At 46.0% G+C, this 27,225-nt stretch overlaps 1 protein-coding gene across 1 annotated transcript in view; it reads left to right on the top strand.

Annotated features, from left to right (window-relative positions):
• The first annotated feature begins 9,197 nt into the window (after positions 1-9,197).
• The window catches only part of LOC126184313 (nose resistant to fluoxetine protein 6-like), a 331,804-nt gene continuing 313,776 nt past the window's right edge, over positions 9,198-27,225 (top strand). The window contains exon 1 of the mRNA XM_049926689.1: positions 9,198-9,390. Coding sequence (XP_049782646.1) covers positions 9,198-9,390 — 193 coding nt within the window. The remainder of the gene's footprint in view (positions 9,391-27,225) is intronic.

Genomic DNA, 27,225 nt, shown 5'->3' with positions numbered 1-27,225 from the left:
GGATACTTTCGATTAAATAGTGTAATAGTGTAAGATTAGCAAATGAGAAATATATAGAGATAAGGAGATGAGGCTAGCGTGGACAGAATTGGCAGTCTGACAGAAAAACTGGAACTCCATTGAACAGAAAGAAGACATATGTCAAAGCGTAACAGGTAAATCTTTAATCTTTGCTTGGTTGCAGAGTGGGCTTGGAAAAGACGTAGGTTACTGAGTAGCTAATTCCAGGGTCATATGACCGAAATGGCGATGGTGAAAGATTTAGTGTTATACATAGGTACAACCAAGATGCTGGACGTATCGGATCTTGGCCTGCATTTATATAACGATGGCGGGTGTTTATTGTGCCTATATCTACATCTACATCTACATACATACTCCGCAATCCATCATACGGTGCGTGGCGGAGGGTACCTCGTACCACAACTAGCATCTTCTCTCCCTGTTCCACTCCCAAACAGAACGAGGGAAATATGACTGCCTATATGCCTCTGTACGAGCCCTAATCTCCCTTATCTTATCTTTGTGGTCTTTCCGCGAAATATAAGTTGGCAGCAGTAAAACTGTACTGCAGTCAGCCTCAAATGCTGGTTCTCTAAATTTACTCAGTAGCGATTCACGAAAAGAACGCCTCCTTTCCTCCAGAGACTCCCAGCCGAGTTCCTGAAGAATTCCGTAACTCTCGCGTGGTGATCAAACCTACCAGTAACAAATCTAGCAGTCCGCCTCTGAATTGCTTCTATGTCTTCCTTCAATCCGACCTGATAGGGATCCTAAACGCTCGAGCAGTACTCAAGAATAGGTCGTATTAGTGTTTTATAAGCGGTCTCCTTTACAGATGAACCACATCTTCCCAAAATTCTACCAATGAACCGAAGACGACTATCCGCCTTCCCCACAACTGCCATTACATGCTTGTCCCACTTCATATCGCTCTGCAATGTTACGCCCAAATATTTAATCGACGTGACTGTGTCAAGCGCTACACTACTAATGGAGTATTCAAACATTACGGGATTCTTTTTCCTATTCATCTGCATTAATTTACATTCATCTATATTTAGAGTTAGCTGCCATTCTTTACACCAATCACAATTCCTGTCCAAGTCATCTTGTATCCTCCTACAGTCACTCAACGACGACACCTTCCCGTACAGATCATTTATGTAGATAGAAAACAACAGCGGACCTACCACACTTCCCTGGGGCAATCCAGATGATACCCTCACCTCCGATGAACACTCACCATCGAGGACAACGTACTGGGTTCTATTACTTAAGAAGTCTTCGAGCCACTCGCATATTTGGGAACCAATCCCATATGCTCGTACCTTAGTAAGGAGTCTGCAGTGGGGCACCGAGTCAAACGCTTTCCGGAAGTCAAGGAATATGGCATCCGTCTGATATCCTTCATCCATGGTTCGCAAGATATCATGTGAAAAAAGGGCGAGTTGCGTTTCGCAGGAGCGATGCTTTCTAAAGCCGTGCTGATGCATGGACAGCAACTTCTCTGTCTCAAGGAAATTCATTATATTCGAACTGAGAATATGTTCGAGAGTCCTGCAACAAACCGATGTTAAGGATATTGGTCTGTAATTTTGAGGATCCGTCCTTCTACCCTTCTAATATACAGGCGTCACCTGCGCTTTGTTCCAGTCGCTCGGGACTTTACGTAGGGCAAGAGATTCGCGATAAATGCAAGCTAAGTAAGGAGCCAATGCAGTAGAGTACTCTCTGTAAAACCGAATTGGAATCCCATCAGGACCTGGCGATTTATTTATTTTCAACCCATTCAGCTGCTTCACAACCCCAGGGATGTCTATCACTATATCCTCCGTACGGGAATCTGTACGAGACTCAAACGGTGGTATGTTTGTACGATCCTCCTGCGTGAAAGATTTCTCAAATGCTAAATTTAAAATTTCAGCTTTCGTTTTGCTGTCTTCCGCTGCCAGGCCAGACTGATCAGTGAGTGACTGGATGGAAGCCTTCGACCCGCTTACCGATTTTACGTAAGACCTGTACTTTCTTGGGTTTTCAGCAAGATCTTTTGCTAAGGTATGACGGTGGTAGTGGTTGAATGCTTCGCGCATCGCTCTTTTTACGGCAGCACGAGTCTCTACTAACTTTTGCCTGTCCTCATTCTCCCGATCTTTCTTGTACCGTGAGTGCAACTGTCTTTGCTTCCTGAGCATTCTCCGAATTGCGCTGTTAAACCACGGTGGGTCTTTTCCGCCCGTAACCCACTTTTTCGGCACATACTTCTCCAATGCGTGATTTACAAAGTGTTTAAAATTTGCCCATAAGTCTTCCAAGTCCATCGTACCGGAAGTAAATGAAGTCGATTCATTTACTAAGTGGGATGCTGACAACTGCTTATCTGAGTAATAGATACGGAAAACAGTGTGTGAAAATCACGTGGGCTATCCAATCACATCCACCCTGAGTATATGAAGGACTTGCGTGCTCCAACACTCAAACGTTACACACATACCATACGCAATCGTTCATAAGTATCTCGAGTTACTGGAGTTACTACTGATGCCGTGTCAACTACAACACTGTAAGAAAAGATCGGCAGGACTAAAGACTTGACTAGATTTTGTTTCTTTTAATAGTAAATATTTTTAAAATTTTTGTATTTAATACAGAAAAGCGAGATGTTTCCTGCATACCGTGAAAGCTTTTTTCTCCTAGTTTAATTGCTCGTTTGTCTGAAACTATGCCAAAATCTTTTACCGTTTTTTGATAGGGTAATTACAAAGGAAAATATGATGCAATAATTGGACAAAATGGATCTTAGCACTATGGGACTTAGCATCTGAAGTCATCAGTCCCCTAGAACTTAGAACTACTTAAACCTAACTAACCACAACCATGCCCGAGGCAGGATTCGAACCTGCGACCGTAGCAGTTGCGCGTGTGCAGACTGAAGCGCCTAGAACCGCTCGGCCACCACGGCCGCCAATAATTGGACAATGGCTCATATTCGACAAATACTGAATTCAAGTCCCACGTTTTAGGGTGCTCCTCTACTTAACGGGAATGTCGAAGTGGATCCTCCAACAAAGCCATGGGCTCCTCCGCCCATCCCATCCCCCCCCCCCCCCCCCAATCTTATCTGGTCCGAGGTAGTCCTCTATGTCTGAGGACCTGCATGCCAATGGAACGGTAAAATTCTTCCTACCTTTAGAAATGCCGATGGAGATGCCAATCCCAGCGTCAACAGCCGACCGAAGGTTCGATATCAACATCGAAATACCGTAGAAGGTTTTGGGATATCACCGAGAACACAATCGATCCTCAGCTGTACAACCATAAGTCCTCATTCCGCCACTCCCGTTTTGCAGCCGAAACTGCGGTGGTAGAAATTCAGTTCTCACGTGCAATTCGATCATCCTTACTCAAGTGCGATTGAAGCGCATCTCTTCGATTTAGCGGAATAGTTAAGACAATGGACTCGTAATTGGGAGTTCTCCCCCCTTCTCCCACTCTCCTACTTTCAAAATCGAGTCATTCCGCGATTTCCGTCCTGTTGAGCACAATCTCTCGACGCCGATATGAAGTTAAACTCGACCATCCCTTCATTCCCTTTCGATGTAAACACTGGCTATGAAGTGTCTTGTTGTCATTAGGATCATGAAAAGACGAAACGATATTACTGATTCACTGAGTTTCCGTAATGTTTCAGCTCCTGCTATGCGTAAAGAATCAAACTGGCACTACGGAAGGACTGATCTTGGAAAACCATGGAAACCGCGAACTGCGTTCATAAAGTTAAATTATACAGATGGTACCATAGAACAAAATCTCACGGTTCTACCACAATGTTAACTATCACCTTGAAAAAAAAGAGCAGTATCTAGTGAGGAGTTATTGGGGATAGTCTCTGAGAAGAAATTCGTGGTGTTAGCAGAAGTGCTTTCACTGCTCGGGACATTTATTTTTAATATAGTGTTATTCAGCTTTTACTGCATTTCATTGAGCTCGTTCAAATGGTTCAAATGGCTCTAAGCACTATGGAACTTAAGATCTGAGGTCATCAGTCCCCTAGACTTAGAACTACTTAAACCTAACTAACCTAAGGACACCACACACGTCCATGCCCGAGGCACGATTCGAACCTGCGACCGTAGCAGCAGCGTGGTTCCGGACTGTGAGTTCGTGATTTGCGTCCACTCGATAAGGTCGAACGATGCAGTAATATACGTTAATATACGAGAATATATAGCACTGTGCAATAATGCGTATGACACTGTACAACAGTTCACTATCATTTATTTGGAAGTGAGTAGCAGGATGTGATTGTGATTGTATCAGCAATTGTGCTAAGATTTGCATCAAACATTACAATGTGGAATTAATTCCTGGCATCCTTTCCAAAACAGACCTACAAATTCCTATAGCAGATTCGCACAGCCAAATCATCTACCAAACGACCACTGTGCAAGATCTTCTGGAGGAGGAGAGGAGGGGGGCGGTGGCACACAACTTTACAAGACACGAGATGAGCAAACTGAACTTTAGCGGCGTGTGCCTCGTGTGTATATGTGGACCTGCAACTCTCACGTGGACTGATTAGTTATTACAACCAGCCACACTCTCAGTTTCTTGAGATATTGCGCCGCACGGGATTAGCCGAGCGGTCTGAGACGCTGCAGTCATGGACTGTGCGGCTGGTCCCGGCAGAGGTTCGAGTCCTCCCTCGGACATGGGATGTGTGTGTTTGTCCTTAGGATAATTTAGGTTAAGTAGTGTGTAAGCTTAGGGACTGATGACCTTAGCAGTTAAGTCCCATAAGATTTCACACACATTTGAACATTTTTTTTAGATATTGCACAGTGTGGGCACAGTCTAAATGATGGACAACGAAGTGACAGATTATCTGTCTGTGAAGATCAAGGAATCGCAAGAGAAATGGAGCCCTGGTGGTCGAAGACCTACTTACCACAATAGACGATATAGTGGAAAAATTAAAATGGGGAATCGATCAGTTTTCAACTTCTTGCACGACGTTTCGATCATGACAAAGGTTACCACTCAGGGGCGTCCGCAACTGCTCACATCCACTTAAAAAGCCCACCGAAAAGAAGCAGCAGCTAAAACGTTGCAGCAGTGCTAGGACAAATACATCACTTCTTTAGCCACCTAATCACCGTGACCAGGTGATGGGTGTATCACAGTGACCCAGAGTCAAAGCAATGGCAAGGTGATGTCAAGTGTTTTTGGAACTGTCATGGTGTGGTGCTCACAGATTATGCTCGTAAGGGGCAAACTGTCACAGGAGCATACTAACGAAATCTCCTGAGAAGAGGACTGTCAAAGAGGGTGTTTTTGCTTCACGACAGTTCCTCAGCTAATTCTGCACAGGTTACGCTAACACATCTTTCTTCTTTAGGCTATCACATTTTACCCCCCTCCCTTCCCTCTCGTATTCTCCTAACATGGCACCCAGTCGCTTCTTCCTCCTTCCTCGGATAGCGTTCCAGGCAATTCCAGGATTACAAAGTCTTGATTTTCGGAGTGGAACTTTTCCTGAACATTCACGATACAGACTTATAGAGGATGATTCCATGATGATGCTACGAACTTCCAGAGATTATGAAAAACGGTAAACGTATCAATTTGAGGTAAGAGACACTGGTCTGTAAACGACCGAGTAAAAAGTTAAAATCAAAAATCTCTCTGATACCTCTGACGGTGGACCCCTTCCACTGCAAGCAGTTGGGTCTTCATATTTTTGGAGGAGGTAGTATCGACCAAAACAAGAAAAAATGTCTGGTAGTCATTGGCTCTAAAGCGCATAGCTTAAGAGCTATGGGCATTTGTTCATCGTTGTTACTGTGAAACACGTCTCTTCTACTGAACAAGTGCTCGTACCTCTTAAGGTATGCATTATAGAGCCCATGTTTACCAGACAAATAGTTCTTGCTTTGGTCCGTACTACCTCCTCCCAAAATATGGAATGCAAAGAGCTTGCAGTAGAGTATAGCTTGCGAATCGGTTGTTTTCGGATCAGTGTCCCTTATCTCATATTGATACAGTTATCCTTCTCCATCATCCCTTGAAAGTTTGTAACATCATAACGGAAATACCCAGTATGACCAAAGTCTCCATCAGTTAACCATCGTTGGGAAAAATGTGTTGCACTGGAGAGTGATTATGTAGAGGAGGACTTATAAGACAGCCAGTTTCATTGTCGCAGTCTGATTTTTTCGAGGCTGTAATTAAAAATTTGTGACTAGTCGTCGTAGTAGGTGCGGGAAGAAAATTTAAGACCATGACATTTGATGTATATTTGAAAGTCGAAATCCTTTTTAATATTAAGGGGTGCGACGCAAGCTATATTTTCGTATTACAGATATTTGTTGCTCGTCCTGAGATGTTTCATTCTAGACTTTTTGACCTCAAATGTTGTGGCGTCTGATGTGTGATTTTAGCACATTGCATGAACTATTAATTGAATTTAAATCATTTTCTTTCAATGTCTTTGACATTAACGTGACAATCGAACTGCATGTTTCGCGATGTTAGGTCGTTAGGAAAGAAGACTAAGGTCAAGATTGTTTCGAGAAACTTTTCAAGTCTTTGCAGACCGGTACCATGTGTAAGGTTTTCAGAGGCCCTACTGCCACATGTGAGTTCCTGGGATGTTGGTAAACTGTAACAGGTGAAGAATGCTGGAAGTAATCGACCGACGAGATCACGCTATGACGCATTCTCCTCCATCACCAAGTTTCACTGTCGAAGCTTGATATTTTCGAGATCTTAATTAGTACACCGTCTTTTCACACTAATGTCACTACCGCCTATGTTCGACGTCAAAGTGCAGTAACCACTTACATACGGCAGGTGGCGGCATTAACAGTGGAGGTTATACACTGAAGAGCCAAGGAGACTGGTTCACCTACCTAATATCATGTAGGGCCCCCGGGAGCGCGCAGAAGTGGCGCAACACGACGTGGCATGGACTCGACTAATGTCTGAAGTAGTGTGGGGTGTCGCATTGTCCTGCTGGAATTGACCAAGTCTGTTGGAGTGCACAATAGACATGAATGGATGCAGGTGATCAGACAGGATGCTTACCCGTATGTACGTGTCCCCTGTCATAGTCGTATCGAGACGTACCAGGGGTCCCGTATCACTCCAACTGCACACGCCCCACACCATTACAGAGCCTCCACCAGCTTGAACAGCCCCCTGCTGACATGCAGGGTCCACGGATTCATGAGGTTGTCTCCATACCCGTATACGTCCATCCACTCGATACAACTTGAAACGAGACTCTTCCGACATTTTTCCAGTCATCAACAGTCCAACGTCGGTGCTCACCGATCCAGGCGAAGTGTAAAGCTTTGTGTCGTGCAGTCATCAAGGGTACACGAGTGGGCCTTCGGCTCCGAAAGCCCATGTCGATGATGTTTCGTTGAATGGCTCGCACGCTGACACTTTTTGATGGCCCAGCATTGAAATCTGCAGCAATTTGCGGAAGGCTTGCACTTCTGTTACATTGAACGATTCTCTTCAGTCGTCGTTGGTTCCGTTGTTGCAGGATCTTTTTCCGGCTGCAGCGACGTCGGAGATTTGATGTTTTACTGGATTCCTAATATTCACGTTTCACTTGTGAAATGGTCGTACGGAAAAATCCCCACTTCATTGCTACCTCGGAGATGCTATGTCCCATCACTCGTGTTCCGACTATAACGCCACGTTCAAACTCACTTAAATGTTGATAATGTGCCATTGCAGTAGTAACTGCGCCAGACACTTGCTGTCTTATGTAGGCGTTGCCGACCGCAGCGCCGTATTCTGCCTATTTACATATCTCTGTATTTGAATACGCATGCCAGTTTCTTTGGCGCTTCAGTGTATATGGCGTGCCGGTGGGTCGCAGACAACACTGCAGTCGTTGTCGTATTGCAGAAACGGAGCGTTTTACCTGACATCCAGAAGGGCATGGTCATTGGCTTTCGGACCAAGAGTGGAAGCCTTACCGAAACGGCTAAGTCTGTAAACTGCCCGCACACTGTTGTGTTAAGGTAAACCGCGCATGTCAAAATGACGTAATACAAAGCCGGTGCCGAGGCAACAATGGTACACCACGACGGCTGTGGAGATGAGTACGGGCGAATAGACGTGCAACTGTTGATCAATTGACCGCCCAGATGAACCGAGGTGTCTCCTAAACGACTGTTCAGCGAACCTTGATGTGTATTGGACTTCGCAGTAGGCGCCTGGTTCACGCACCCTAGTTGACTGCTGTTCACCGGCGGGCGACGAAGGATGGAATTTGCACTCCAGTACCTCAACTGAGTGGTGGCACGTGGCCAGTCACGTTTTATGCTCCATCGGACAGATGGCCGTTGGCGTGTACGGCGTGAAACGTCTCAGAGAAAAGAGTACAGGACTGAGGAAGGAGCGTGATGGTCTGGGGAATGTTTTCATGGCATTTCTTGGCTGATTTCGTAATTCTGGAAGGCACAGTGAATCCACAAATGTATCCATCTATCCTTGGGGACCATGTCCACTCCTACATACACTCTTGTCTTTCCACGGCGCGGTGGCACCTACTAGCAGGATATTGCAAGGTGTCGCACAGTTCGCAGTGTATGTGCATTTGAAGAGTACCAGGATCAGTTTACCGTACTCCTTTGACCACCAAACTCCACGGATTTAAAGTCAGTCGAGAATATGTGGAACCACCTAAAGTGGGCTGTTCGCGCCGTGGATCCTCAATCGAGAAATCTAGCGCAGCTGGGCACGGCATCGGAGTAGGCATGGCTTCACATCCCTGTCGGTACCCTTCAGAACGTTACGCACTCTCTTCCTACACGTCTCGCAGCGGTCCTCACTGCAGGCTGTTGACGGGTGGTCACATTAATATGAGTGGACAGTGCAAATACAAATGGATAATGGCAAAGAAAGATCCTCATCTGGAAATCCAGTAAATATCGAAGGCGCTCGAAGTAAGTGAAAGGAGTGGTGTTGTGTCCCCGCAAGACGGCGATGAGACGGAGCTCCATAACGAGCGTGTGTTACGCAAACGGCGATCGGCGAGCTTTCTCCGGCGGGCGGCCGGTCTTCGTGGCCGCGGTGGCGGAGGAGAACGGCACCGGAAGGCTTCCGCGAGCCCCCTCCACGTCTGGCGCGGCCGCCCGGCACGTACAGAGGGCCGGAGAGCCGCAGTGCTGACAGCGATGTGGCGCTTGGCGGTTCTCGCGGTTCTGGCTGTGGCGGCCGCGGCGGCGGAGGACGCCTTCCTGGCGCAGGAGTCGCTGCTGTACGCTCTGTCCGCCGCAGTGCCGCCCGGCGCCTCCAATTCCTCCTGCAGCGGACAGCTCTCCCAGCTGCGGGACGCCGCCGACCGCAGACACGTCTGGGCGCTCAAGAGTGAGTAACCTCACCCCGCCTACATTTCACCCTCAGGTGACAGAAGTCTAGCAAATTCCTCCTAACATCTTGTCTGACGCCCTTTGGCCCGACATAGCGCGGCAACTCGACATCGCACGGACACAAGAAGTCGTTACAAGTCCCCTGCAGAAATACTGAGCCACGGTGCCTCTATAGCCGTATATAGCTGCGAAAGTGTTGTCGTTGCGAGGTTTGAGCACGATCTGACCCCTTCATTATCTCTCATAAAAGTTCAATGGGATTCATGTCGGGCTTTGTCGGGTTGGCCAAACCATTCGCTGGAACTGTCCAAAATATTCATCAAACCAATCGCGAACAGTTGTGGACTTGTGACGTCGCTCATTATGATCCATAAAAATTCCATCTTTGTCTGGGAACATGAAGCCCATGAATGGCTGCAAAGCGCGGAGTGGCCGCACGGTTTGAGGCGCCTTGTCACGGACTGCGGGTGGTTCGAGTCCTCCCTCGGGCATGAGTGTATGTGTTGTTCTTAGCATAAGTTAGTTTAAGTAGTGTGTAAGTCTAGGGACCGACGACCTCAGCAGTTTGGTCCCTTAAGAATTCACACACATTTGAACATTTGAATGGCTGCAAATGGTCTCAAAGTCTCTGAACATAGCCAGGAGCCAGTCGGTTCCAAGTAAACACAGCCCACACCATTATGGAGCCACTACCAGCTTGCACACTGCCTTGTTGACAGCAGCTTGTGTTCGTGTGGTCTGCGCCACGCTCAAACCCTACCATCAGCTATTACTAACTGAAATCGGGAGTTATATGGCCAGGTCACAGCTTTCCAGTCGTCCAGGGTCCAACCGGTATGGACACGAGCCCAGGAGAGGCGCTGCAGGCGATGTCGTGCTGTTATCAAAGGCACTCGCGTCGGTCGTCTGCTGCCATAGCCCGTTAACGCCATATTTCGCCGCACTATCCCAGGGGATGCGTCCGTCGTACGTCCCACATTGATTTCTGCAGTTATTTAGCGTAGTGTTGCTCGTCTGTTAGCACTGACTACTCTACGCAAACGCCGCCGCTCTCGATCGTTAAATGAAAGTCGTCGGCCACCGCGTTGTCCATGGTGAGAGGTAATGTTTGAAGCTTAGTATTCTTGGATCACTCTTGACTCTGTGGTTCTAGGAACATTGAATTCCCCTGACACGATGGAATGTCCCATGCGTCCAGCTACAACTTCCACTGCGCTTTCGAAGCCCGTTAATTCCCGTCGTGCGGCGATAATCATGTCAGAAACCTTTTTATATGAATCACCTGAGCACAAATAGCAGCTCCGCCAATGCACTGGCCTTTTGCACTTTGTGTTCACCATGCTGTCGCCATCTATATATGTCCACATCGCTTTTGTCACTTCAGTGTGTAGCCCAGTGCTATTGTACTAGTTGGTACATCCGCGTTGACAATAACTATGCTTTCAAATGGTTGAAATGGCTCTAAGCACTATGGGACTTTACATCTGAGGTCATCAGTCCCCTAGACTTAGAACTACTTAAACCACAAATCCATGCCCGAGGCAGGATTCGAACCTGCGACCGTAGCAGCAGCGCGGTTCCGACTCAAGAGCCTAGAACCGCTCGGCCACAGCGGCCGGCTAACTATGCTTTATCTTCTAATCGTCAAGCCTGGTCGTCTAGTGATAAAGCGCATTCCTGGAAACCGAGAGGTCACGAGATCGGATTTGATCGGCCTGAAATTTTGAGTCTGCCTTTAATTTAGCCTTCACTTGTCTACAGCGTGAGAAATTTCCAGGAGGGACCCGTGGTCCGGCTTCCACGTTAAACTGCAACTTACCATTCCCCAGCTGGATAACTGGTGTAGAGCTGACGTCAGTCGAAATTCATTGAGCCACACGAAATTGTTATTATTATTTTATAATTTGGAAGTTCATAGGATTATAAGGTCGTGGCAGAAGGTGATGCCACTATTGTTTAGCAATGAACGGTCTATGGCAACAACTTAATAACGAGTGATATTGGTTTTATGGGTATTAGGCCGTGGTCTAGGGTAGGAGAGTCCACCGATCTGTCCGTGCGTGTTGGTTCGCCCTCACGCCTCAGCAGTGAGCAACCGGTGATACGGGTGGGTGGAAACGGGAGGAGAGGAGGAATCGATACAAGGCAGTTCGGACGAGAAATATTGTCAACGAGTCTATTCTGTGATAGTTAATGCTAGATCTACGGAGATGTGACACTTCGCGGTGGTTAATTAATGCATTTCGTGGCTAATTTATTCTCTGAGACTGATGCACTGATGATAAATTACAACGAAATGGAACTTACATTTCTTTTAACTGATGAAGCGAAGGACATAAGGCATCAAAGTAGGAAATGTGATATTTATTGCTACTGATGCTGCCTTATGATGATGTCGTTTTAGGACTAAGTTTAAATTGACATAGACTTCTATATATGACTACTTTATTCACACGTTAAACATAAAAATGCACTGACAATGAATCCTACTTATTTTGCTTTTCACTAAAGCATCAGTCTCTGGTATCACTTTCTGAACCCTGCTAATCCGAAGATGAGCTTGTAAGTGGCGGTCTGTGACGGATCTCCTGGGGGTATATTTGGTTCTCTTCGCTGCGGAAAAAAGTTGATTGCACAAGTATGTAGGTCCAAAGATCGACATGATCATAGCTGCAAACTTGTGAAGTTGTGGAAATTTCTGTTGTGTAAGCATTTTACACGAGTCTATAACACTTATTTTATCACGAAATATATCACGCAACTGCCTGCCACACTGCAGGTCTGTAGGTTCTAACTGCAGCTAGACATCCAGCACTGACGTGTTGTAAATTGATGTTGGTGTTTCTAGCTGAGCTCTGAAGTTCGTAACACGGCCATAATGCCCCTTTTCATAGATTTAAAAAGAGCTGTTCTCCGCTTTTAAGCACTGGGCCATTAACCCTCACCGTTCGTGCCGTTGTATTGTGTAAAACGCCTGGCTTATTTTAACTACCCATCGTTCCCGGTCAACTTCTCGGAATACTGGCGTCAGCTATTCGTCGCGACAATACTCTTGACGCCCGCCCCTCTCCACCAGTTTGTTGCAGATACATAAACATTTTAATCGTTCCGTGTCTGGCTATTGTACCGACTGCAACACGCGACCGGTGGAGGGTTTAAGTACTGTATATACGTTTGCGTCTGAGGCTACTGCGAACTTAACACACGGTCATTCCTCTGAAGGCAGTGCTCAGTTTGCATCTCCCCTGCACTATATAATGACGTCTGACCATCCCATTTTACCGCGAGCGCTCATCACCCAGGCGGCCAACGCACATTGGCTCTCGCGCTCGCCTAGCCGCCTCCTGAACAGGCCTGGTCTGGACATATTTCTGTGTATTAAATCAAGGAATAATACCCATAAAGCCAATGGATATAAATACCAGCCGTCAAAGCATGCTGTGTTCGAACTTTATATTACGTAGGGAGTTCAGAAAGTGAGTTACACATGTCGTACCAACCTATGAACACGTCCAAGAAGAGTGGCGCATTGCCAGAAGAAAGTACATGTTCCGGTTTTCCTGAAGACAAAGTTCTGCTGCCATTATGATAACAGGTGCATCACAGTGTGCGATTGAAACGGCGCGGCAAAATGGAATGTAATCCAAAGTTAAAGTACGTGTAACAGTACTACGATTCTTGTGAGCAAAACGTCTCAATTGCCCACAGATTCACCGTGAAATTCTAGCGGCGAACTGACCAAATGCGTTGTCGCGTCCAACCGTAGTGAAATGGTGCCAACAATTTCAGTAACGTCGCAAAGTAGTGAGTAATGCTGATAGGGAAGTGCAGATTTTGCACAACGCGATTTCCTTCTTTTCGGCAACATGAAAGAACATCAGAAGGCAAAGAGATATTTCAACCATGAAGACTTTCGCACAACAGTTGTAGAATGGACTAAAAATATACAATGGTTCCGCGAACAGGGAGCGGATTCCTGTCGTCGAGGAAATGAACCATTTGTAGAAATTTCGGACTATTGTTTACAGACACTTGATGATTATGTTGAAAAGTGGTGTCATATATCTGTGTCATTTTGAAGTGCAGTGCAGCATTTAATAAAAGTTACTTGGCATGCCACAATAACATGCCATTTACTCTCTGAAGTCCGCTCGTAACATGAGACGTAGGTAACTTCACTTCTTTTTGTCACACCATTGCACGAACTGTAATTTATAGGAATTCAGACCTGCCTACTACGCAGACAACTATTCTTTTCAACGCCCAAATATGTTTCGACACATTGGTGCCACCATAACTGAGTACCTTCAGTCAGATCCATTATCTAGAATTCTAGTTTATGTAGGACTTTCCTTACATTATTGTGAAGCTTGCCACAGTTATTTTCGTGGCACCTGTTCTCATCCGCAAGCTTATTTGTTGCAGATTAATGTAAGGAAGATCGTACATACCTAACATTCTAGAGAATAAAACACGATTAAATGCACTCACTTATGATGACGTAATTGTGTCGAAACATATTTCAGCACTATAAAGATTAGTTGTCTGCATAAAAGGCGGATCTCAGTTCCTATAATTTAATGCTGTTTTGTCGGAAACTGACATTCTGGGCCCGTGGTTGTATACAAAATATAGATTCACTCTTACAGAGAAGATGACAGCAACCAGTCGACCGGAATCTCCAGGACAAGTATACCTGCCCTCACCTTCCCATGTATTCCTTTATCCGGTCACTGTCACATCATAATGCCCCACAAATACGTGTATCGCACGATCAGACCATCCGGCGAAATGGGGACCAATAATGAGATCCCTTTCAAACTCTGTCAGGCGCTGATAATGCAGTCTCACACGGGTAAGTGGCATCCCCGTGTTCTTCAGTCACCATTCCACATTTTACCCTGTTCATGCTCCTTATACACCCTACTAGGCCTGGTAACAACGCTAAATACGAACAACATTAATAGACTCAGGTCGCCGTTCTACCAGCCGCAGAGAACTGCAGCTCTAATCATTTACATACGCACCGACCTCTAATAATGCCACAAACTCCAATACAGATATCCACGCACGTGCAAATATGGCTTTATAATAACAAATCAAGATGTTTCAAGTTGAGGATGCAGCCGTTGAAGTTATAAAAATGGTTCAAATGGCTCTGAGCACTATGGGACTGAGGTCATCAGTCCCCTAGAACTTAGAACTACTTAAACCTAACTAACCTAAGGACATCACACACATCCATGCCCGAGGTAGGATTCGAACCTGCGACCGTAGCGGTCGCGCGGCTCCAGACTGTAGTGCCTAGAACCGTTCAACCACTTCGGCCGGCTTGAAGTTATAAAATCTCTATTTGTTATGGAGAGAATGGTGATAGTTTACTGTTGGTTATAGGAAGCACTGAAGACTGTGGCACTTGAAGAATCACAAAAACATTATTTACTGGAATGTCTTACGTCCAACATTCTCTCCTACAGTTAACTGTGGCGCTTAAAACGTTTCGAGCAAAGTCGAAGGAAGATTACAGTATAATATCTCGTTGACAGAGGGATATTTAGCATCGGAAAGCTATTCTAGTTGGGCAATGAATTCCTAATATCAGTCTTTTACTGAAGATACAGGTGTTGCTGTTCTGCATAAAACAGCAACATTCTCGAGGTGGTGGTTTGTCATCTCCTTTCTACGACATGTTACGAATTGTCATATGCGTATACAGAGTATGTATCGTGGCATGTCTATGATGAGCTCTAGTGCGATTTACTGTTACGTTTGTATTGTTGTGATTGAGTACAGAAATGAAAGGAAGGGCGAGAGTGCATCGTGGTAGTGGCACTAAGGCCGCGAATACCGGATAGTACAAACCGATTTTAACGGCTCCATTTCACGAACACATCACCATCTACAGTGTCGCATGTCATCATTCCACGAGCAACTGCGAAGTGATTTGGAGTTTACACTCCAAATTGCCGGGGTGGAGAGGAGTTTATAACTTTTTAATTCAGACGAATTTTGCATGAGAACGAGGTATGCCGTCGACCCCATCCTAATCTACCAGCTAAGTAATTATGCGCACAACGGTAACGGAAGAAAATGATGGTGGCCCCTGCTGGTTGGTAAAATAAGGAGTGCACACTCACAATAATTTAATAAAATCGTAATATACTCAGAAACAAGAGAATTTTATTATAATAAACAACTGGAAATGGGATTCTGCATATATCTACGAAATGATATGCGGATTAAATATTACAATGAGATTTATTATACATCAGAACATAAATGCACATGATTATCGACACAAACATTAGGTTAAAGGATAGGGTATACTGAAATATTATTAGAATAGGAGTTGGCTGGAGAACAAGGGGCTCCTACTCTCTGTGATGCAATAGATTGACGATAATGATTGGAGGTCCTAATGAATCAAATATTAATCTCCCGTCTATATAGCAGTATCGCAATTAGTAGTGAGAGCTCAAATGGGATCACATGGAGAAACAAGCAAGGTGGACTTGTAGCAAAGTGAGCGCGTGTGCTGCTGAGGGATTCAGTATAAAATTGATAAGGTCCTACAATGCCAGAGCCGCAAAATACTGTACCAGTGCTGAAATCTGCAGCACGTCGTCCGTAGGCAGCGTCCTGATGACGTAGGCGCCGATTTCTGCCGTGCAGCAACTCTGTGTCAACCCCTGGCCGCGAAGACTGTCCGAGAATTCTAAGTTCTTCCGAAAACGAGTCGCAAGACCGTCCCACTCCGAGGAAGATCAGATCCCGAATTCCCTGCCCGCGCAACGCAAGAGCCAAGCCAACATTGCTCTACACCCTACTCTCCTCGAAAACCGCGAATCAGCATTCAGTTCTGATTCCAAAATACCCCCCCCCTCCCCCCCCCCCACACACACACTGTCTAAGAACATCATTCGCGCCAGTAGCGACCGTTCTCTCCAGTTTCGAGCAGGCTTTATGACGTCAATTAGATTCAGTTTAAGTTGACCAATCATGCCTCTGCTATTCAGCTGAGGGCACTGAACTTGCCGTTTGACCAGCTACGAAAACAACCTGCCTAGACCACCGGCCATCCAGTGCCAGACAGTCGCACCCAGCAGGGCATGGTCCACAGGTATTCTCAGAATCAAGAGGACAATGCAGTCAGTCGGTGCCAAGAATCTTCGTTCCAGACGCGCCGGAACGGTAAACACACAAACTACGGCGACACTCAGATGTCTCACAGGTCGTTTCGCCCTGCATACAATAGGCGAAACTCGACCGACGTCAGTCGTTCCTCCAGGCGCTTAAGCCTATTCTACGAACTCCTCAGAATTCGGGGAAGTGCAGCCCCCGACCGGAAATGCCATGTGCCTCGTCCTCCGATGCTTGCCTCGCACAGGTCACCCAAGGAAATAACCCAACATGTATAGGAATCAAGAGAAAAGTATGTTTTTGGGCTCTAAGTACAAATACTCCTATTACAGAAACCTTATTTGGTCTGTTACTACCCTTCAATGACATAGAACTTTAATAAAATTGATGAAAATGAGAGGAGACATGCAAAAGAAGGGCATGGAAACTCTCAACTCTATGTGATCAAAAGTATCTGGACACCCCCAAAAACAAACGTTTTTTATATTAGGTGCATTGTGCTGCCACCTACTGCCAGATACTCCATATCAGTGACCTCGGTAGTCATTAGACATCGTGAGAGAGAAGAATGGGGCACTCTACAGAACTTACGGACTTCGAACGTGGTCAGGAGATTGGGTGTCATTGTGTCATATGTCTGTACGCGAGATTTCCACACTCCTAAATATCCCTAGGTTCACTGTTTCCGATGTGATAGTGAAGTAGAAACGTGAAGGGACACGTGCAGCACAAAAGCATACAGGTCGACCTCGTCTGTTGACTGACAGAGAGCGTCGACAGATGAAGAGCGTCGTAATGTGTAATAGGCAGACATCTATCCAGACCATCACACAGGAATTCCAAACTGCATCAGGATCCACTGCAAGCACTATGACAGTTAGGCGGGAGGTGAGAAAACTTGGATTTCATGGTCGAGCGGCTACTCATAAGCCACACATGACACCAGTAAATGTCAAACGTCGCCTCGCTTGGTGTAAGGAGAGTAAACATTGGAAAACTGAACAGCGGAAAAAGGTTGTGTGGAGTGACGAATCACGATACACAATGTGTCGATCCGATGGCAGGGTGGGAGTATGGTGAATGCCCGGTGAACGTCATCTGCCAGCGTGTATAGTGCCAACAGTAAAATTCAGAGGCAGTGGTGTTATGGTGTGGTCGTGTTTTTGATGGAGGGACTTGCACCCCTTGTTCTTTTGCGTGGCACAATCACAGCACAGGCCTACATTGATGTTTTAAGCACTTTCTTGCTTCCCACTGTTGAAGAGCAACTCGGGGATGGCGATTGCATCTTTCAACACGATCGAGCACCTGTTCATAATGCACGGCCTGTGGCTGAGTGGTTACATGACAATAACATCCATGTAATGGACTGGCCTGCGCAGAGTTCTGACCTAAATCCTATAGAACACCTTTGGGATGTTTTGGAACGCCGACTTCGTGCCAAGCCTCACCGACCGTCATCGATACCTCTGTTCAGAGCAACAGTCCGTGAAGAATGGGATGCTGTTCCCCAAGAAACCTTCCAGCGACTGACCGAGCGAGGTGGCGCGGTGGTTAGCACACTGGACTCGCATTCGGCAGGACGACGGTTCAATCCCGGGTCCGGCCATCCTGATTTAGGTTTTCCGTGATTTCCCTAAATCGCTCCAGGCAAATGCCGGAATGGTTCCTTTGAAAGGGCACGGCCGACTTCCTTCCCTTTCCTTCCCTAGTCCGATGAGACCGATGACCTCGTAGTTTGGTCTCTTCCTCCAAACAACCCAACCCAACCCCAACCCCTTCCAGCACCTGACTGAACGTATGCCTGCGAGAGTGGCTAAGGGTGAGCCAACACCGTACTGAATTCTATCATTACCGATGGATACTTTTGATCACGTAGTGTACATCCAAATAGCGTTGTACGAGGGTTGCCCAGAAAGTAATGCACCACATTTTTTTCTTCAACAATTCTTTATTGAACATAATGAGAACTACATACACGAAAGAATGGTGTTTTACTTACACACCCTATTTTTCCACGTAACCTCTATCCTGTTCTATGGCCATCCTCCAGCGCGAAACAAATGCGTGTATGCCCTGTCGGTACCAATCCTTGTCCTGGTGGCGGAGCCAGTGCTTCGCTGTGTGAACTTCCTTTGCTGATTGGCAGATGCAGCGCCAACTGGCGAGTGATAATGAGTCTGTCCTCGTGAATGACATGTCAGGTGTGACAGCCGTGGATGGTCTCCCCGACCGCTGCAAATCGTGGAGCTCCCCCGAACCGCCTTCTGATGACCTCACCCTCCGTGCCCAGCGACTAACTGTACTTCTGCCGACAGCAGATGCTCCATAGACTTTGCACAAGCGTTTGTTCCCACAGTTTCTTTCTCTGCAGTGAGAAATTCAATGACGGCACGTTGCTTGTAACGTACATCACCTACAGACGCCATTTCGAAACTTTCCTGCTGCTACGCTATCTGTCGAAAGTGACGGAAACTTGGCGCGCTCACTCAAGACACTTCAAATAATACATACGTAACGTTTCGCAGTCGTAGCATTGTTTTCAGCTGAGAAAAAAAATGCGGTGCATTACTTTCTGTGCAACCCTCGTATATGCCAGTACCTCCTCCCACGTGGAATCAAACCTATAACCTCCGGTGGAGCGTCACCTCACTGGCGTGCGATATCGACTTCGAATACGGGGACAGGGTTGATCGAGAATGATGAAAGAGTTCGCCCGTTGCTTGCATATAGAAACCATTCAGGCATTCGCCTGAAGATACTGTGTGAAACCATCATAAACTTGAAACTGATTAGCAGAAAGGAATTTGAACTCCGCTTATTTCGATACGAGTCCCATGTCTTAATACTTATGACATTCCACTCGGTCATCAAAGTTTGAGTTTTTCGTCATTGGCGTTCCCTTGGGTTGAAGAACCACATTTTCAAAATGTCCTAGCCGTCGCAAAAAGCGTACTGCACTCTCTTGTTTTGTTATACTTCTACTGAGTATATAAAACGATTATTTTGTGTGAGAACAATTTGTGAGCATGCGTACACTTTGCTGTAATTTACAGCGAAACATATCCATTTTATTGAAACCCCTGCAGTAGACTTACAAGGAGACTACGCATACTCGTCATCATCGTTGTCGCCAGATTCGGGCTATTTGCAGGACTTTACCAGTAATTAAGCGACATCAGTGGGAACTTCAGATAGCCAATCACTTAGAAAAAATAGCATTTTTGGCGTGGGTTGGGCGAGGCATGAACCATTTATGTTAGCGATGCTTCTAGGCAGCGGTTGGCGCAGCTGAAAGAGTATAGAACTGTAAACCAAAAGTCGTGGGTCCGAGTCGCAATCTGGAAACTTTTTTTTTCTTTTCAATTTTTGCTTTACTTACACTACAGGTGTACCGAAATAATGCTCGATATATTGTATGTGCTAACAATTTCATAAAAGTCATGAAAAGGAAAGGCAAAGGAAAATTTGGGATTGCTAATAAATTTTGAGGAAAGGCTGTAAAGCATACACGAGAATTTCGTATATAAAATTAGTTGATGGTTTACACGTGTTGTGTTAATATTCATCGCAAAAACAGGGTAAGCAGTAGATTTCTCGGCATCTTGCACACGTCATAAAGGCCGCATTTTTACAGTTAGATGGTTAGTTTAAAGCTTCTACGCAAAAACAAACTTAATTTCCGTTCACAAACTGTTATCTCTCATCGCACAGTTTGACAGCAAATCAATCGTAATGCAAATTCTTTAGCCGCATTAGTGGTGTGCATTTGTGGGAGATCACTTTAATACTGCACGACAGTAATCCTTCATCATATTGAAAAATCTCGTCGTATAGTTGTCGATTTGTTGGTCCTCCTCAAGAGTCAATTTAACAGAAGATGGTTCAAATGGCTCTGAGCACTATGGGACTTAACATCTATGGTCATCAGTCCCCTAGAACTTACAACTACTTAAACCTAACTAACCTAAGGACATCACACAACACCCAGCCATCACGAGGCAGAGAAAATCCCTGACCCCGCCGGGAATCGAACCCGGGAACCCGGGCGTGGGAAGCGAGAACGCTACCGCACGACCACGAGATGCGGGCTTTAACAGAAGAAATTTGCTTTCCTGCACATACTATCTCATCACATCGAACACTAAATTTATTTGTAGTGTAAGTAATGTACAAATTGAAAGTTTTAAAACAATATTTTCCACATAGGGACAAAAAATGGTTCAAATGGCTCTGAGTACTATGCGACTTAACTTCTGAGGTCATCAGTCGCCTAGAACTTAGAACTAATTAAACCTAACTAACCTAAGGACATCACTCACATCCATGCCCGAGGCAGGATTCGAACCTGCGACCGTAGCGGTCGCTCGGTTCCAGACTGTAGCGCCTAGAAACGCACGGCCACACCGGCCGGCGCATAGGGACACAATCCAACGAGTATCTGATTACCCTTCAGTACATTTTCCTCTGAGCCAAGCCAACCACTGCTCGGAAGTTACGCTAAAATCAATGGCTCATGCCGCGCCCAACCCACGCCAAACATGATATTTTTTCTAAACGCTTGGAGATCCCGCTTCTGTCATTTTCATTTCTGGTCAAGCCCTGCATATACCAAAAATGTGGTTTGAAATTGGTGATTCCGCGCAGGCGCCGTCCTCTTGTTAGACGGACTTCGCTTGTGGCTAACGGTAGAGCTTTAATGGTTTGAGGAGTTGTGCTGCTGGTGCTCGTGGTATTTTATCTGCTTCTATATTCCTATTTTCCTAGAATGTTCGGTACAAGCAAAGATTTCAAGTGAGGATATATAAGCTTGAAAGACAACTCGAAGTTTCACTGGTGTCGCCTTAAAATTATATGCATCAAAATAAAATATAAAACAGTATTCCTCCGCGCTCTTCAATACAGACGAATGTATTCCTCCATCCAGAAAATGTATTGAAACACAGAGAGTTTATATGAATTCTCTTATATCAATACTTCCTTCCATAGGTAGTTTCAGGAAACAGCTTCATCGCACACGGAAATAAAATGCCATATGACGAGAGATAAGTAAATTATGTGCTTTGTAAATATGTGGAACAGCCTGCAAATAGCATAAACACAACGTAGAAAAAACTAGGTGCATCAGATTTTGAGAGATCTGAGTTAGTCGGCCGCGGTGGCCGAGCGGTTCTAGGCGCTACAGTCTGGAACCGCGTGACTGCTACGTTCGCAGGTTCGCAGGTGGAGAGACGTCTACAGACGTTAAAGTAACCTCTGGCGTGCCACAGGGGAGTGTTATGGGACCATGGCTTTTCACAATATATATAAATGACCTAGTAGATAGTGTCGGAAGTTCCATGCGGCTTTTCGCGGATGATGCTGTAATATACAGAGAAGTTGCAGCATTAGAAAATTGTAGCGAAATGCAGGAAGATCTGCAGCGGATAGGCACTTGGTGCAGGGAGTGGCAACTGACCCTTAACATAGACAAATGTAATGTATTGCGAATACATAGAAAGAAGGATCCTTTATTGTATGATTATATGATAGCAGAAGAAACACTGGTAGCAGTTACTTCTGTAAAATATCTGGGAGTATGCGTGCGGAACGATTTGAAGTGGAATGATCATATAAAATTAATTGTTGGTAAGGCGGGTAACAGGTTGAGATTCATTGGGAGAGTCCTTAGAAAATGTAGTCCATCAACAAAGGAGGTGGCTTACAAAACACTCGTTCGACCTATACTTGAGTATTGCGCATCAGTGTGGGATCCGTACCAGATCGGGTTGACGGAGGAGATAGAGAAGATCCAAAGAAGAGCGGCGCGTTTTGTCACAGGGTTATTTGGTAACCGTGATAGCGTTACGGAGATGTTTAACAAACTCAAGTGGCAGACTCTGCAAGAGAGGCGCTGTGCATCGCGGTGTAGCTCGCTCGCCAGGTTTCGAGAGGGTGCGTTTCTGGATGAGGTATCGAATATATTGCTTCCCCCTACTTATACCTCCCGAGGAGATCACGAATGTAAAATTAGAGAGATTAGAGCGCGCACGGAGGCTTTCAGACAGTCGTTCTTCCCGCGAACCATACGCGACTGGAACAGGAAAGGGAGGTAATGACAATGGCACGTAGAGTGCCCTCCGCCACACACCGTTGGGTGGCTTGCGGAGTATGAATGTAGATGTAGATGTAGATGTAGAATCCTGCCTCGGGCATGGATGTGTGTGATGTCCTTAGGTTAGTTAGGTTTAAGTAGTTCTAAGTTCTAGGGGACTGATGACCTCAGATGCTAAGTCCCATAGTGCTCAGAGCAATTTAAACCATTTTTTTTTAAATCTGAGCTAGGACTACTGCACTGACAAGGAAATTGGTGCATTAACCAGACAAACAGATCGTGGCATGTAGAAACAAGCAAAATATTTTTAACATTAATGCAACAAGTGAACAGACAGCGCAGTTAAGACGTGATGCGGAAGAACGGTATTAGTTGTAGAATTCTAGAAGTACTAGTTCAAATTAACTAAACGACACAGAAAATCGGTATTTGATGTGGAAAATAAGAGAAGCACTCATAAATTTACCTCAAAAGTCTGGAACTGTAGGAGTTCTGATCAAAGGTAGGCAGGTAATGACAGAAAAATACTAAATACATTATGAAAGCCACGTACATTTTCATCTGTTCTAGGAATAAAAAAATATAATGAACACTAAACTCATGGTACGTATGAATTCACATAACGCTATGTTGTCATTTAACGTAAGTTATGTGTATATTCCAAACAGAAATCAGAAAACTAAGCGACAAGCAGAGTGTGCGTGCGCTGGAATGGCTACAAGAACGGCAGAAATTTTAAAAGGTCATAGCGTATTTTAGTGGATAGTTCAAAATGTGGTGAAAATTGGCGTCATTGGCATAATAAAAACAAAAGCGCAGGCGCTGTTTTATGGGAGAATGGGTCCCACATTAGAGGACAGCCGGTTGACGTCACACATCCAGCTTTGGCGACACCGTTAAGTTCCGTTCAGAGGAGAACGTCCTCAGTAGAGTGACAACTCGCAGCTGAGCTTTGTGGCCGCTGAGGCCACCAGGAACATTGTTCCTCTAGGGTGTCAGTACAGTCGGATAAGAGGTCTGTTCCCTGCGTGTTAGGCATTGATTGTTCCTAAATACTTCAAGTTTATTACAACACAGAGAAAGTCTTGCAAGGCGTCAGCGACCATAGACTACGTGTGTAATGACAGAACTTCCTATACCGCGCTTTATTTATTTACATAAACTGTATATTATTCCGTTCGGAAGCGTACAAAAATTTTTTTCAACATTAGGATACTTTTGAGCGGATGAAAGGCGCAGTTCTGGTGGCAGACGAAAGAAAATACATTTTGACTGTCAACGTCAGTGCGCCCTCTGTATTGTGGAACAGTGACAGCACTGGTGCTAGGTGACTAGATCTAATAGAGTAAATCGATGAATCCAAAGCGCGCAGAGTGGCCGCTCGGTTAGAATCGCCATGTCACTGATTGCGCGGTCCCTCCCGCCGGAGGTTCGAGTCCGCCCTCGAGCATGGGCGTGTGTGTTGTTCTTAGCATAAGTTAGTTTAAGTAGTATGTAAGTCTAGGGACTGATGAACTTAGCAGTTTGGTCCCGTAGTAATTCACACACATTTGAACATTTTTTTGATGAATCCAATTTAATGATCGTAAACAGGCCTAATAACCCAGCGATATATCAAAACAGAGCAGGATCTAGTTCAAATATTGATGTAACACTTGACTCAAGAGAAGGCTTTGGGGCTATTAAAGAATGGAGCCGTCTAAAGCTATGGCGATACTCGTGTACGACTGCGATGGTGTTATCCTAACGCATTACGTTCCTCCACGGCAGACTGCCAATGCACAGTATTACTCTTTGTTTTTGGAGCATCATCTGCGACCAGCTTTGCGAAACAAGTGGCACCACTTTCTGCGCAAGCCAACGATCATTTTGCACGACAATGCGCGGACGTATACAGCGCAAGCTGTGGGTGCTCTGTTCGGTCGATGGGACTGGGAAGTACTGTACCATCCACCATACCCCCCGGACTTATGTCCTTGTGACTTTTATTTGATTCCGAAGATGAAGGAAACAATTCGTGGCATTCGCTTCAGAACTGTTCCAGAGATTCGACAGGCAATAGACCGCTCCATTCGCTCCATCAACAGAACAGGCTCTGCTAACGGTATACTACGCCTTCCACATCGCTGGCAACGAGTTCTACACAACGCTGGTGACTACTCTGAAGGACAGTAACAGGTGCAAACATTTAACTCTTTTGTATCGGTTGTGAATAAATAGCTGCCACTATTTAAGTTCCAAGGGGCCATTAAAATTGCTACATCACGAAGATGACGTGCTACAGACGCGAAATTTAACCGACAGGAAGAAGAGACTGTGTTATGCAAATGATAAGGTTTTCAGCGTATTCACACAAGGTTGGCGCCGGTGGCGACACCTACAGCGTGCTGACATGAGCAAAGTTTCCAACCGATTTCTCATTCACAATCAGCAGCTGACCGGCGTTGCCTGGTGAAACGTTGTTATGATGCCTCGTGTAAAGAGGAGAAATGCGTATCATCATGTTTCCGACTTTGATAAAGGTCGGATTGTAGCCTACCGCGATTGCGGTTTATCGTATCGCGACATTGCTGCTCGCGTTGGTCGAGATCTAATGACTGTTAGCAGAATATGGAATCGGTGGGTTCAGGAGGGTAATACGGAACGCCGTGCTGGATCCCAACGGCCTCGTATCACTAGCAGTCGAGATGATAGGCATCTTATCCGCATGGCTGTAACGTATCCTGCAGCCACGTCTGGATCCCTGAGTCAACCGATGGGGACGTTTGCAAGACAACAACCATCTGCACGAACAGTTCGACGACGTTTGCAGCAGCATGGACTATCAGCTCGGAGACCATGGCTGCGGGTACCCTTGACGCTGTATCACAGACAGGAGCGCCTACGATAGTGTACTCAACGACGAACCTGGGTGCACGAATCGCAAAACGTCATTTTTTCAGATGAATCCAGGTTCTGTTTACAGCACCATGATGGTCGCATCCGTGTTTGGCATCATCGCGGTGAACGCACGTTGGAAGCGTGTAATCGTCATCGCCATACTGGCGTATCACCCGGCGTGATGGTATAGGGTGCCATTGGTTACACGTCTCGGTCACCTCTTGTTCGCATTGACGGCAGTTCGAACAGTGGACGTTACATTTCAGATGTCTTACGACCCGTGGCTCTACCCTTCATTCGATCCCTGCGAAACCCTACATTTCAGCAGGATAATGCACGACCGCATGTTGCAGGTCCTGTACGGGCCTTTCTGGATACAGAAAATGTTCGACTGCTGTCCTGGCCAGCACATTCTCCAGATCTCTCTCCAATTGAAAACGTCTGGTCAATGGTGGCCGAGCAACTGGCTCGTCACAATACAGTCACTACTCTTGATGAACTGTGGTATCGTGTTGAAGCTGCATGGGCAGCTGTACCTGCACACGCCATCCAAGCTCTGTTTGATTCAATGCCCAGGCGTATCAAGGCCGTTATTACGGCCAGAGGTGGTTGTTCTGGGTACTGATTTCTCAGGATCTATGCACCCAAATGGCGTGAAAATGTAATCACATGTCAGTTCCAGTATAATATATTTGTCCAATGAATACCCGTTTATCTCTGCTCTGCCAGAACACTATGACCACCTACCTAATAGCCGGTATGTCCACCTTTGGCATAGATAACAGCGACGAAGCGTCGTGGCATGGAGGGAATGAGGTTTGGTAGGTCGCTGAAGGGAGGTGGCACCTCTTTTGTACACACAGGTCGCCTAATTCCCGTAAATTCCGCGGAGGGGGCACCACGTTCAGTCACATGATAGCACCACGTTCAGCAACATGATGTGTTCGATCGGATTCAGATCTGGTGAGTTGGGGTTTCAGCATATCAACTGGTTCAAAAATGGCTCCGAGCATTATGGAACTTAACATATGAGGTCATCAGTCCCCTAGAACTTAGAACTACTTAAACCTAACTAACCTAAGGACATCACACACATCCATGCCCGAGGCAGGATTAGAACCTGCGACCGTAGCGGTCGCGCGGTTCCAGACTGAAGCGCCTAGAACCGCTCGGCCACACCTGCCGGCCATATCAACTGGAATTCGCCACTGCATTTCTCGAACCACGCCATCACACTCCTGACCTTTTGACGTGGCGCATTATCTTGTTGCAAAATGCCACTGCCATCGGGAAACATTGTCGCTATGAAGGGATGTACATGGTCTACAACCAGTGTTCGACTGTCCTTGCCCGTTATGCTGCCTTTCACGAGCTCCATTGGACCCATGGATACCCACATGAATGCGCCAGAGCATAATGGAGCCGCTGCCAGCTTGCCTCCGTCCCGTAGTACAGGTGTCAAGGAGCTGTTCCCCTGGAACATACCATCGGCATGGTGAAGAAGGTATCGGGATTCATCAGACCATGCAACCCTCTGCCATTGTGCTGACGTCTAGTGCAAACGGTCACGTGCCCATTTCAGGCTTACTTGCCTATGTCGTGGTGTTAACATTGGTGCACGCATGGGTCGTCGGCTGTGGAGGCTCATAGTTAGGACTGTTCGGTGCACTGTGTGTTCAGACACACTTGTGCTTGCTCTCATGGCATTAAAGTCTGATG

Source organism: Schistocerca cancellata, chromosome 4 (assembly GCF_023864275.1).
Source record: "Schistocerca cancellata isolate TAMUIC-IGC-003103 chromosome 4, iqSchCanc2.1, whole genome shotgun sequence".
In the NCBI taxonomy this organism is placed as follows: Eukaryota; Metazoa; Arthropoda; class Insecta; order Orthoptera; family Acrididae; genus Schistocerca; species Schistocerca cancellata.
Note: the sequence above shows the minus strand (reverse complement) of the source record. Positions and strands in the feature narration are given on the sequence as shown.